Source organism: Ceratotherium simum, chromosome X (assembly GCF_057802395.1).
Source record: "Ceratotherium simum simum isolate JZ-2026a chromosome X, ASM5780239v1, whole genome shotgun sequence".
Classification (NCBI taxonomy): domain Eukaryota; kingdom Metazoa; phylum Chordata; class Mammalia; order Perissodactyla; family Rhinocerotidae; genus Ceratotherium; species Ceratotherium simum.
In genome coordinates, this window is record NC_141940.1 from 89,924,094 (window position 1) to 89,936,831 (window position 12,738).

Here is a 12,738-nt window from a genome sequence, read left to right on the forward strand (position 1 = left end):
AATGGCTTCCTCAGGTAATTTCACTGTTTATTATTATTGTGTCCTATAGAGGGCCTTTCCTTTCTCAATTTCCAAACTCAAAGGTTTCTGAACTGCTTAAAGAGTTTGACATTTTTTTTTTAAAGATTTTATTTATTTATTTTTCCCCCCAAAGCCCCAGCAGATAGTTGTATGTCATAGCTGCACAACCTTCTAGTTGCTATATGTGGGACGCGGCCCCAGCATGGCCGGAGAAGCGGTGTGTCGGTGCGCGCCCGGGATCCGAACCCGGGCCGCCAGCAGCAGAGCGCGTGCACCCAACCGCCAAGCCATGGGGCCGGCCCAAGAGTTTGACATTGAATTCAAGGGATTAAAGTTCCTTTTCCCCCTCTGCTCTCCTGTCAGATTGTTTGTGAACTCAAAACCCAGGTGAAATGGTTTGACTTTACTATTGTGTCAAGTGATAGGTCCCTTGTGTTGCCCCAAACTCCAGCTTCCTCTTTCTCAGAGACTCTGAAGACCGAGGAGATATTGCTCTCATTTCTCATTAGCAGGGCAGCAGGTTACCAAACCAGACCTCATCCTCAAATTGGAGGTAGAAGAGCCATGCCCGGCAGAAGGAATAATCCCAATTTGGAGCTTTCCAGGTAAGTGGGATTGACCCAGGCTATGGGGACATGAGGTCTCAGCTTGCCAGTCGAGGGTGAGGATCTCTGAAAGGGCTTTCAGGAATATCTTGGAAAGGTTATGGCATTTGACCTTGGAGGACAGGGACATGAACACCTCAGACATAAGACTGACACCCTTTCCCCTGTCCCACACCTTTGAGACCACTCTCCTTAAGTTGGTGCTCACCCACAAGTTTCTGCGCAGCTCCTATGCCCCGTATATAAGTGTCGTGTAAATGCCAATCCCCTGCCCCCAAGCCCTGCCACTTCTACCATTTTCATTTTTCACTGCCTTATCTGAAGCCAGGCCACATTAGTCACAGGCCTAGATGCTAATGCTCTAATTCCAGATTGGATTACCTGATTCCATTCAGCTTAGATATTCCCATCACATTTGCTTTCTTAAAACATCTTATCTCTTTTTAAAAATAGCTTTATTGAGATATAATTCACATACCATAAAATTCACTCTTTTGACGTATACAAATTCAGTGATTTTTAGTATATTCATAGAGTTGTGCAGCCATCACCACTATCTAATTCTAGAACATTATCATTACCCTCCAAATGAAACCCCTATCCCTTATCAGTCACTCTCCATTCCCTCCTTCCTTCATCCTCTGGCAGCCACTAATCTACTTTCTGTATCTATGGATTTGCCTATTCTAGACATTTCATGTAAATGGAACCATACAAAATATGGCCGTTTATGTCTGGTTTCTTTCACTTGGCATGTTTTCAAGGTTCATCCATATTGTAGCATGTATCAGTACTTCATTCCTTTTTACGATGGAATGATATCCCATTGTATGGATATAACTTTGTTTATCCATTTTGTTAACACATTTTGTTTATGTGTTCATCTGTTGATAGACATTTAGCTTCTTTCCGCTTTTTGGCTATTACAGATAATGCTGCTATGAACATTCACGTAGAAGTTTTTGTGGTGATGTATGTTTTCATTTCTTTTGAGTACATCCACAGGAGTGGAATTGTTGGACCATGTGATAACTGTATGTTTAACATTTTGTGGAACTGCCAAACTGTGTGAATATCCTATTCCTCCGAAATTTTTACCCAGTGGTTTTTAACATTCACCGACGATTCTTGCCTTAATCAATTATTACTAAGATGGCTGAGGAAAATGGTGAATTTTCTATCATTCCTTCTACATTTTTAAGTTGGCACTCTTCTGTAAAGAACTCTCCCTTGCCCTATCTCTATTAATTAATTAATTTTTGTATCAGTATGGACACAGATTTTTATTTTTCAATGTGTTATAATCCATTACTGTCTACTGTTGTTATTCATTTTGATGTTCAAATTGTCTTCAGTTTGGCTAGTAGGAGTCCCTTCAGGCTGACTCCTCTGTCTTTTGACATGTCCCCATCATTCTCTGAGCACTTTCTGGCACAAAAATATATTCCAGGTTCATATTGTACTTTCCCCATTTCAGACCTGGAATCAGCAACTTCTCCAAGCATCTCCGATTCCTTCTAGTGAGGAATGGTATTGAGAAATTAGGATCTAGGTGCTGGGTGTGCTCAAAGCTACTCGGATTCTTGTTTCTTATAATCTACAGATGATTCCCTTCCTTCTGTCTTTTTTCTCTTGTATTTCTTTTTTAAGAAACTGAGTCATTTGTCCTTTAGTTTCCACATTCTGGATTTTTGCTGTTAAGTACTCCATGGTGGTATCTGACATATTCCTCTGTCCCCTGTTTTTCTTGTAAATTGGTAGTTAGATCTCAAAGCTTGATCAGGGTTTTATTTTTTTCTTTTAGCAAGGTCACTTCCTAGCTGGTGTAACATACTTCCATCAGGAGGCATCGTAATGCATGGTTGTCTCTTTTTTCTATGTCATTGGTCATTGGTGATTATTGCTTACTATTAATTCATTAATGGTTGCAAAGTGGTGATATTGTAATTCTGTCATTCCTTCTTTGTCAATTAGCTGGAATATTTCTATAAAGAGGGATTGCCCTCCATCTATCATTTGGTTATATATGAGTTACATATTGTACAGAATAGGTACATAGTATACACATGAGTTACGTTTTGCCATTTATTTACCAGTTTTCAAAATAATGAGTTGGTTTTGTAGCATCATTCAAAGGTGACTAATATGTCTTTTTTTGAGTATCATTTATGGGCTTATGGATTTAAACATTTTTTATGTTTTAATCCATTGCCTTATCCTTATTATGAATCAAACTGCCCCATCTCTGGCCAGTGGAAACCCTTTCAAGGTGGCTCCTGAGTCTTTGGTAGCTTCCTTGCTTTCTGATGTTACAAGATGTTCCAGGCTCATTTTATATATTTCCTGTCTCTGACCTGGAATCAGCCATTTCTCTGAGGAGCCCTGCTTCTTTTTAGTGATAATGTTTTGAGACGACAATTTGGATGTTAGGGAATTGTTTCTAGGCCTTTCCATCAACCGAGCTGGGAACTATCTAAAAAAAGATTTTTTAAGAGAAAATACATCATGTATTCAAATTGATATTTCCAAATCAAATTCTGGACTTAAAGGTTTTTAATTTATTAATCTTACATCTGATGGTAGTATTGTTAGTATTTTTCTGAGACTGCTGAATGTGTGTAGTGAGTTAATCATGTTGGTGCCATTGAGAATCAAGACTTTTCAGCATGGTTGTTAGGACATACAGATGAGGGGATATTTATTATTATTAGGGGATCCTTTTATATTCAGTTTTACTTTATGACTATATGAAATATTTATAAAATATTTACTTGGTTCCAAAGTCAAACCTAGAAAACAAGGTATATTCAAAGAAGTCCAGCTTCATTCCCTCTCCATCCCACTCCCTTCCTTCCCCCATAGGTAACCATTTATTAAAATTTAAAGGTTTATCCTTCCATTGTTTTTCACAATATGAGCCTATATAAATATATATCTGTATATTTGTTTCCTTCCTTAGAAAAATGTTAGCCTACAATGCATAGTTTTATTCAACTTCTTTTTTTCACTTAATATTCAAGGACATGTTAAATATATTGAGGTATTCCTTATTTCTTTTTATAGTAATATAGTGGCTCTTAATAATCATAATAGTAGTACTTGTTGTTATTGTTATTGTAGTAGTAGTGTAGTAGTTGTTCTAGTAAACGTTTGAAAGCACTTCCTATGCGTCATGCATACCCTGTTATAAGTAATTGAATCCTATTGACAAACATTTGGATGGGCACTATTATAATTTCTGTTTTCCAGGTGGGAAAGTAAGATACAAATAGATTAGATAACTTGCCTAAGGTCACAGAGCAAGTGAAAGGTTGAGATAGGATTTGATCCTGGGCTAGAGAGCCCATGACCCTAGCACATGTGCTATGCTGCTTCTTACTACCTAAGGAAGTCCAGATTTAGGAGATCCTTGGTGGAGCTTGGGTCCCATCAAATGTATTTTGTAAAAGCTTTTCCCGTGATTCTGATGTTCACTCCTGGTTTAGAACTAGTGCTTTACTATCCAAAGAAAGGAAGTAACAAGAAGGGAAACCACAGATGCATGATCCATTTTAAAATTCAGTATTACTATCGTAAATGTGAGCCTTATTAAATCTAAGTGGTAACACGAGTTAGTTATTGTACTCTTCTTTCAACTTTTCTGTATGTTTGAACATTTTCATATAGAATTTGAGGAAAAAGTGAGAAGAAAAGTAAACTACAAAAAAGGATAAAAACTCAGTATATGTGCAAAAAGTATTTACCGTATTTTATGAACTTCAAGATACCATTGATTTTAAGACACATCACTAAAAAAGAAAAATTGCCACCACTTATGACATGTCATTGATTGTAAGGTGCATCTGGATTCAGATATGTTAAAATGTGGACTAATATACATCTTGCAATTTATGAAATATAGTATATTAAAGGCAACAATTTGCAATTTTAATTTTCTAAATGAGTGGTACAGATGACCGAGTACTTTAGAAATTAATAAAAATTGAAGTTACAGAGGAAGATCAGGGTAAGCTTTTTTGAAAAGACTGAACTGCTTCTTGAAAGATTTCTAGATTCTGAATATAGCAAAATATGGAGGACTGGAGTATGTGGGTGATGGAACATGGAGAAGGTTTTGGAGTTAATAAGAGACAGTTTTTAGCGGAAATAGTGTAGACAGGAGCAGAAGGTGGTGTTGAAGAACAGTGAATGCAAGCTTGGATGGATAGAAAAGTGAATCCAGATTGGGCAAAGATCTTAGGTTTTTCTTTGTTTTGTAAGACTAATTCTTCTAGATCTTTCTCTCATTTACTGAAAATGTGGATTCAGGATTGTTGTAAGATTTGAGTCCATGATTCACACTGTTGCATTTCTACCTAGGTAGAAATAGTATAAGTCAGGTACAGTTAAGAGTTCATATGATAAATGAAGATAAGGGGTGATAAGGTCCTCAGAGTTGATGGAAATCAGAGATGATGCAAAAGTAGAGGTAAGAAAGACTGAGGTGTCAGGGTAAGATTGTTCTTGGTAACAAAAAGGCTAGCAGCTGGGAGTTTAGTAAAAGAAGAGGATTCGATGTCAAGATTCTCTCTCCAGGAACTCTGATAAAATGAGATAATAGTAACAGCTTTCATATGGCAGGGCATTTCTAAAGAATGTCCATTCCATAATGTTAAAGTATAAAAATGGTTTATTGTACTTCTTTCTAGAAGAAGCCTGCCAAGTTGATGAACGGATTGAGAGACAGCACCAGGATGACAAAGATAAATGTTTGTTGATGCAAGTTAGATTCCCTGACAAGAAATCAATTACCACCAAGAGTGACTATGATGAATTTGGAAACACACTTCACCTGAGTACAAACCTTGTTGTTTCAATACAAAGACCCCATAAATATGAGTCATTTGGAAATAATATGGTAGATAATTTAGACTTATGTAGTAGAAGCTCTGCAGGAAAGAAACATGATAATGGATGTGCAAAATTATTCTTCCATACTGAGTATGAGAAAACAACTCCTGGAGTGAAACCCTATGGATATAAAGAGTGTGGAAAGGCCCTCAGGCGAAAGAAAGGTCTTAGTCTGCATCAGAGAATTAAAAATGGAGAGAAACCCTTTGAATGTACTGTGTGTAGGAAAACGTTCAGCAAGAAGTCACACCTCATTGTACACTGGAGAACTCATACGGGAGAGAAACCCTTTGGATGTACTGAATGTGGAAAAGCCTTTAGCCAAAAATCTCAACTCATTATACACCTGAGAACTCATACAGGAGAGCGACCTTTTGAGTGTCCAGAATGTGGAAAAGCCTTTAGAGAAAAGTCAACTGTCATCATTCATTACAGGACTCACACAGGAGAGAAACCTTATGAATGTAATGAATGTGGAAAAGCCTTCACTCAGAAGTCAAACCTCATTGTCCATCAGAAAACCCACACAGGAGAGAAGACTTATGAATGCACTAAATGTGGGGAATCCTTCATACAGAAGCTTGATCTAATTATACATCATAGTACTCATACAGGGAAGAAACCCCATGAATGTAATGAGTGTAAGAAAACTTTCAGTGATAAGTCAACTCTCATTATACATCAAAGAACTCATACGGGAGAGAAACCTCATAAATGTACTGAATGTGGGAAGTCTTTCAATGAGAAGTCAACCCTCATCGTGCATCAGAGAACTCATACAGGAGAGAAACCCTATGAATGTGATGTGTGTGGAAAAACTTTCACCCAAAAGTCAAACCTTGGTGTACATCAGAGAACTCATTCAGGAGAGAAACCTTTTGAATGTAATGAATGTGAGAAAGCATTCTCTCAGAAATCCTATCTCATGCTACACCAGAGAGGTCATACAGGAGAGAAGCCCTATGAGTGCAATGAATGTGAAAAAGCATTTTCCCAGAAGTCATATCTCATTATACATCAAAGAACTCATACAGAAGAAAAACCATATAAATGTAATGAATGTGGCAAAGCCTTCAGAGAAAAGTCAAAGCTCATTATACATCAGAGAATTCATACAGGAGAGAAACCCTATGAATGTCCTGTATGTTGGAAAGCTTTTAGCCAGAAGTCACAGCTCATAATACATCAGAGAACACACACAGGAGAGAAACCCTATGCATGCACTGAGTGTGGCAAAGCCTTCAGAGAAAAATCAACATTCACAGTACACCAGAGAACTCACACTGGAGAGAAACCCTATAAGTGTACAGAATGTGGGAAAGCCTTTACCCAAAAATCAAACCTTATTGTACATCAGAGAACACATACAGGAAAGAAGGCCCATGGGAAAGGCCACACCCGGAAGTCAAAGCTCATTGCACACTAGAGAGTAAATCAACAGTGCCTGTTACATACACTGAAGGAAAGCTTTGTTGATTTAAGTAACATTTTAAAAGTATGTTCTGACTTCTGGTTTAAATATGGGGAGTAAAATCAGCATTTTTTCTTTCCATCTCAGGCTTCACCCAAAAGCTACAGGGAGAAAAAGCAGCAGAAGTGTAATCTCTGTATCTGACAAAATTAGAAGAGAGCTGAAACCCTGATGAGAGGCCTGCAGAGGCAGAGGAACTCAAGCACCAGCGCAGGAGATCTCAGAGCAGAGAACACTCACAGCTGCAGATGTGAGATAGCACTGGGAAGGAGTCTTCGCTGAGGTTTAGGATATACTGAGTGCAAGACCATACACATACATGGTAGCAGTAAGAGAGGGCATGGGCAGGTGGGAGGTAGGAAGTTTCCTAGATCCATTTGGGTCCTCAACAAGGAATCACTCAGACAAGCCATACTTACAGAAAGTAGCCTGTACTCATGGGAGGAGCAGTTGGCGGGGGCTAGGGCAAGAGAAGGGAGTGCTCCTTGTGAAGAACCCTACAGCTGCCCCTATTTACTGACTCAGGAGATGTCAAGTTGAAAGAACAACCAAATGGAAAAAAAAATCCCAGTTGTAAGAAAAACTCTGATCTGTCCAGAATGCGGCCCCTATTTCTTCTACCACATGAACCTCCAGCAAACAGCAAGTCCAGGAAAAACTGTTCAAAGTGGAATGATTCCAAAGTAATCAAAACCATGGATGCACATCACTTTTGAGCCAGCGATTCCCCTTCTAGGAATGTATATACTCATGCATGTACAGAATGATGAACACACAGAGGTATTCACTGATGCACTGTTTGTGAAAACCGAAGGTTGGGAGCTGTCCAAATGACAGCACCAGGGATCTGGTTCCTGAAATCCTGGTACGTTCATACAGCAAACTCCTAGATAGACAAAAACGAATAAATACATAAAGAGAACTTGGACACCATTTGTGTAGTGATATGAGATGGTCTCCAACATACATTATTAGGTGATAAAAGCAAGGTACAGGATAATGAATATAATATGCTGCCATTTGTATACAAAAAGGAGAACAAATAGTAAGTACATAATTGAGTGTATATGCATAAACTGTCTGTGGAAAGATACATGAGAGCTGGGAACCCTGATTACCTCTGAGAAAGGGAAGGGGAAGTGGGTGGCTGGGAGGATGGAACTGGGAGGGAAACAACTATATATCCTTTCATAACTTTTGAAAATTATGCTATGTGATGTGCTACCTTTTCAATAAATAAATAAAACTTTTTGAAAAGCATATTTTGTTCTATTACTGTTATAATGAAGTCAGATTCTAGATACAGGATTTCATAACATTTAATACAGATAAGCTCAATGTGGAGTTTAATTTTTTTGGAGTGAATAAACTGAATAATCAGTCAGAGAGAACAGCAGATATCCAGTCAGTTCCCAAGGCACACAGGCATTACTTTCCTGAGGGTGCCAGATAAAGTGACTCTCAGGTCAGCTGGGACCACATTATGTAAACCTAAAATAATTGAGACTGGAACACATTTCTTATTTAGTACGCACAGTGACATCTGTGAAAATATCCTGTACTAAAGCCCACCAATGTCTTTCCATATCTTAACAAGATGATTTAAATTACTTCATTCATATGTGTGTGTATTCTTTGTATAAGAGATACAAAGCATGAATCCACAGAGAAGTTGAGTAACTTATCCCCCAGCTCACACTACTGCTGGTGACAGCATTTTCCAAGGTGAGAGATTGAGAGCCATGGTCTGAATGGACACAGCCAAAGACCATGGAGCAGAACGTCTGCTCCAGAACAAGAGGTCCCACTGTGTGAATGACTGTATTTGTGGCCCTCATGCTTCTGTGGTTTTTCACTGGGGCCATCTCTGTGGTGGAACTGGGCAACTCAAGCTATGTAAAACCTGGGCATGGTCAGTGTTTGGATTTAACAAAACAGGTGGGTGAGTCACACCTGAGACTCTGCCCTCCCAGGCCTTATTTTTTTCTTAAATTATCCTGCAAGATAATAAGCCGTGGGCTTGCTTTTTTCTGCGCTATGTAAGTCAGAGACATCACATTCAGTGTCTTTCCAGGAAGAAGGAAACTTGGGGAAGAAATGTGGGGCTGACTTCCTTGCTCCTGGTGCAGTCTGCTGAGAGGATGCCCAAGGGCACTAGAAATGAAGCATTTCATCTTCCTGCTGATAAAGAGTATTCTTTTGGGTTTCAGGGATGGTTTGATGGGTTTCAGGCCCATCAAAGTTCATCCTGAAGTGGGGTGGGGATGGAGGTCAGATCTTGTCATTTCAGGTTGATCTTGGACTCCTGCTCCCTGGACACAGATGCCAATCTGATGGGCCACATGTGGGTGAGTGGGGCATGGAACTGGGGGGAAAGGTGGGAGTGTACAGCAGGATGCAGATAAATGGACTGGAATTAGGGGAAGAGATGAGGGTAGTGAAGGGCCAAGTGTGGGGGAATGGGGTAATGAGGGGCAGAGTAGAGGTGAATAGGGAAGAGTAGGGAGAAATGGGGGAAATATCCAGCAGAGTGAGTTACTGGAGAAGAAACGTGAGCGTCAGTAAATATGAGTAATGCCGGCGAGGGTGGGAGTTAGTACAGTTGAAGAGAGTGGATGTTGGAAACGTGGACAGAATGGAGCAAATTGGGAGTGATATGAGGCACAGTGGGAATAATGCTGAGTGGGGCAGAGTAAAGGGCAGTCAGGCAAGTGGCAAAAAGTGGCAGAGCATTAGCAAGTGCAAAGAGGAAGAGTACAGGCCATCAATGTGGGGCAGACCACTGGAACTGGGGAGTGAAGAACACTGTGTGGTAGCAGGGATCCATGGAGTGGGGCGGTTGGGTCTCGGGGTTCCAGCGAGGTATGATCTCGTGGTGTTGGCGATGAGGAGTTGGTGAGGACTGAGTGAGTGGAGGAGGCAGGAGGTGGTCACTGCGGTTTCTGCACAAAGAGGAGCTGCTCTGAGAACCCCGTGGTGACCACAGGTATACAGGATGGGAGAGCTTGTGCTCGGGACACAGTGCTCAATGAACATCCCTTCTGTGTCCCATGTTCTTGTCATTATTGATATACACTCAGAGAGGGAGAGGTCCCACCACAAGTGTGTCCCTGATACCTCCCCCAAATCAGCTCTGTTGTACCCGTAGGCCAGCCGCAAGTCCTGCCCCTGTTATTTATGCCAATTATTTGTCTTATTGCTTTAGGTAAAACCTCTAAAATAATATTCATTATGATCCCTCTTCAACCTCTTCCCTAGGACCCTCAGAACTACCCTGGGATCCCTAAGATCAGCCCTGTGACCCTCGATTGGTCCTATAACCACCCAGGTCAGTACTGGGACCCCAATATTTTAACCAATTATTTCATATTATTGTCATATTTCTTTAGAAAATCTTCAAACATATGAATTTAATATGAAAAATTCCCTTGATATGATGGACTCCAATATACTACCAGGCAAGCTATCTCAGAGGTCTCAGAATAGAAAGTCTCACAGACCAAAATAAAATGCCCAAGTCATGTGGCTTATTAAATCAATTTAAAAACACAAAATATATTTTAAAAAACCCACCAAGATGCAAAGGGAAAGAGATGAGGTAAGTTAACACACTTAGGATAGGGTGAAGGACCACATTTTCTGAATCCTTTGTTATGCAGTGTTCAAACACCCTGTCTCTGTGTCTCTGTCTCCCTCTGTGTGTGTCTCTCTCTGTTGCCTCAGCCTCATTGGTTACGAGGACCAGAGTTGAGGTTTGAACAAGGGACCCAGTCAGACTGAAGGTGCCCAGGACCAATGACATACCCCACTTGCCTCAGCTGTAGCTCACCAATTAGCCTCCTTCAGTCATGGGTTTTATCTGTGTTCAATGGAAAAATACTGAGTGTCACCAATTGGTGGCTGATTTAAGTAAAATGTAGCTGTTGGCTCAGGTGGTAAGATATCTTATGACTTGGTCTTCACATTCCTTTCTATCTTTAAGTAACACTCTTGTTTGTTCCATATATCATATATTCCATTTATTCTATTTATCTTTAATGTATGCTACAAGCTGCTAACTTGCTAACTATATTTAACACATCTTATGAATTCTCCCTGTCTCAAAAGCTGCTTGCTTATTCATTATCTATACTTCACACATCTTATGAGTTTTGCTCATATCTCAAGCTCCTAGCTTAATTACTATCTATGCTTAACACTTCTGATGAGTTTCCTCCAAAACATTTGTTTTCCTGTCCTCTAGAGGACAAACAATAGAGAAAAATCAAAGGAAGTTCTTTGAAAAGATTAATAAAAGTGAGAAACCCTACACTGATCAAGAAAAAAAAGAGAAAACACAAATTTTCAAATCAGGACTGATATAGTGGACTTTATCACAGATTCTATAAATATTAAAAGAATAAGGGAATTATTAAAAAACTTTGTGCCAATAAAGTTGACAAGTTAGTCAATGTAATTAATAAAGGAGAAAAATTACATAATAGTCTAGATGCAGAAAAAGGCATCTCATAAAATGCAACACCCATTCATAATATACATTTTTAGCAAACTAGGAATAGGAGAGAACTTCCTAAATCTGATAAAGAGTGTGTTAAAAAGAAAAAAAAGACATGGGGGCCAGCCCGGTGGCGTAGCGGTTAAGTTCGCACGTTCCACTTCAGTGGCCCAGGGTTCGCTGGTTCAGATCCTGGGCACGGTCCTACTCACCGCTCATCAAGCCATGCTGAGGCGGCGTCCCACAGAGAAGAGCTACAACTCTAGAACTATGATGTACAACTAGGTACTGGGGCTTTGGGGAGAAAAAAGAAAAAGGAAGATTGGCAACAGATGTTAGCACAGGGCAAATCTTCCTCAAAAAAGAAAAAAAAAAGACATAGCAAAACTTAATGGTGACATGGTAAAAGTGTTCCTCCTGAGATTAGGAATGAGACGAGGATGGCTGCTATGCCCACTTCTATTCAACACTACTGGAGGCCTTAGTGAAATAAAGCAAGAAAAAGAAAAGGAGTAATGACTGGAAAGCAATAAATAGATCTCTCAGTCTCCGCAGATGACATGTATACAAAGAAAATCCAAAAGGGTCTATAGATAAATTGTTAGATTTAATAAGTGAATTTAGCAAGGTTGTTAAATATAAGCTCCAACACAGAAGTTGCTTTTCTTTGTACATGCAATAAACAACTAGAAAACAAAGACACCATAGCTTCAATTTTGGGGAACAGAGAGAAACAACTGATGGGGCCATATAACAGAGATCCTTGAAAGGAGTTTAAATGTGGGTGGGGTGGAATCCAACTGTAAAACACAGGGAGAAAACACCTGAGGCTTCTCACAAGGATGAGGGAAGGAAGTAGAAGAAACAAAAGTCACAAAGTTAAGGACAGATCTATAAATGTCTGAACACATAAAGAAAGAGATGGATGACAACTGGAGGGATGGAATTAAAAAGGTCAGGGAAAGGGAGAATGACATAGCAGGGCTCATTCCAGTTGAAGGAGGCAAGGATCAGATCCTGAGGACAAAGAAGGCAGGCGTAATTGTTCCTCAAAGCTAAGCAAAGAATGGGAGGAGATATGTGGAGAGGTCATTTAATCTGAGGAGCTCACATCCATGTCCTATAACCACCAGAGGCCTACCTCCTCTCCTTTAAGAAAGACCAATGGCATGTCAAAGGAACCTCCCTCTCACCAGCTGGAATCTTCCATCCACCATCCCCAGTCTTTCTAGTCCTCACTCGCCTATGCAACTTGA

At 39.8% G+C, this 12,738-nt stretch overlaps 1 protein-coding gene across 2 annotated transcripts in view; it reads left to right on the plus strand.

Annotated features, from left to right (window-relative positions):
• The window catches only part of ZNF182 (zinc finger protein 182), a 44,167-nt gene extending 36,627 nt beyond the window's left edge, over positions 1 to 7,540 (plus strand). Inside the window, exons 9-10 of one of the 2 annotated variants that reach the window (XM_087427784.1) lie at positions 534 to 626; positions 5,318 to 7,540. In XM_087427784.1, the coding sequence (XP_087283910.1) occupies positions 534 to 626; positions 5,318 to 6,942 (1,718 nt within the window). In that variant the 3' untranslated portion in view covers positions 6,943 to 7,540. Of the gene's footprint in view, positions 1 to 530; positions 627 to 5,314 lie in introns of both variants that reach the window. The other variant, XM_014791014.2, reaches the window with a different exon arrangement.
• The last annotated feature ends 5,198 nt before the right edge of the window (positions 7,541 to 12,738 follow it).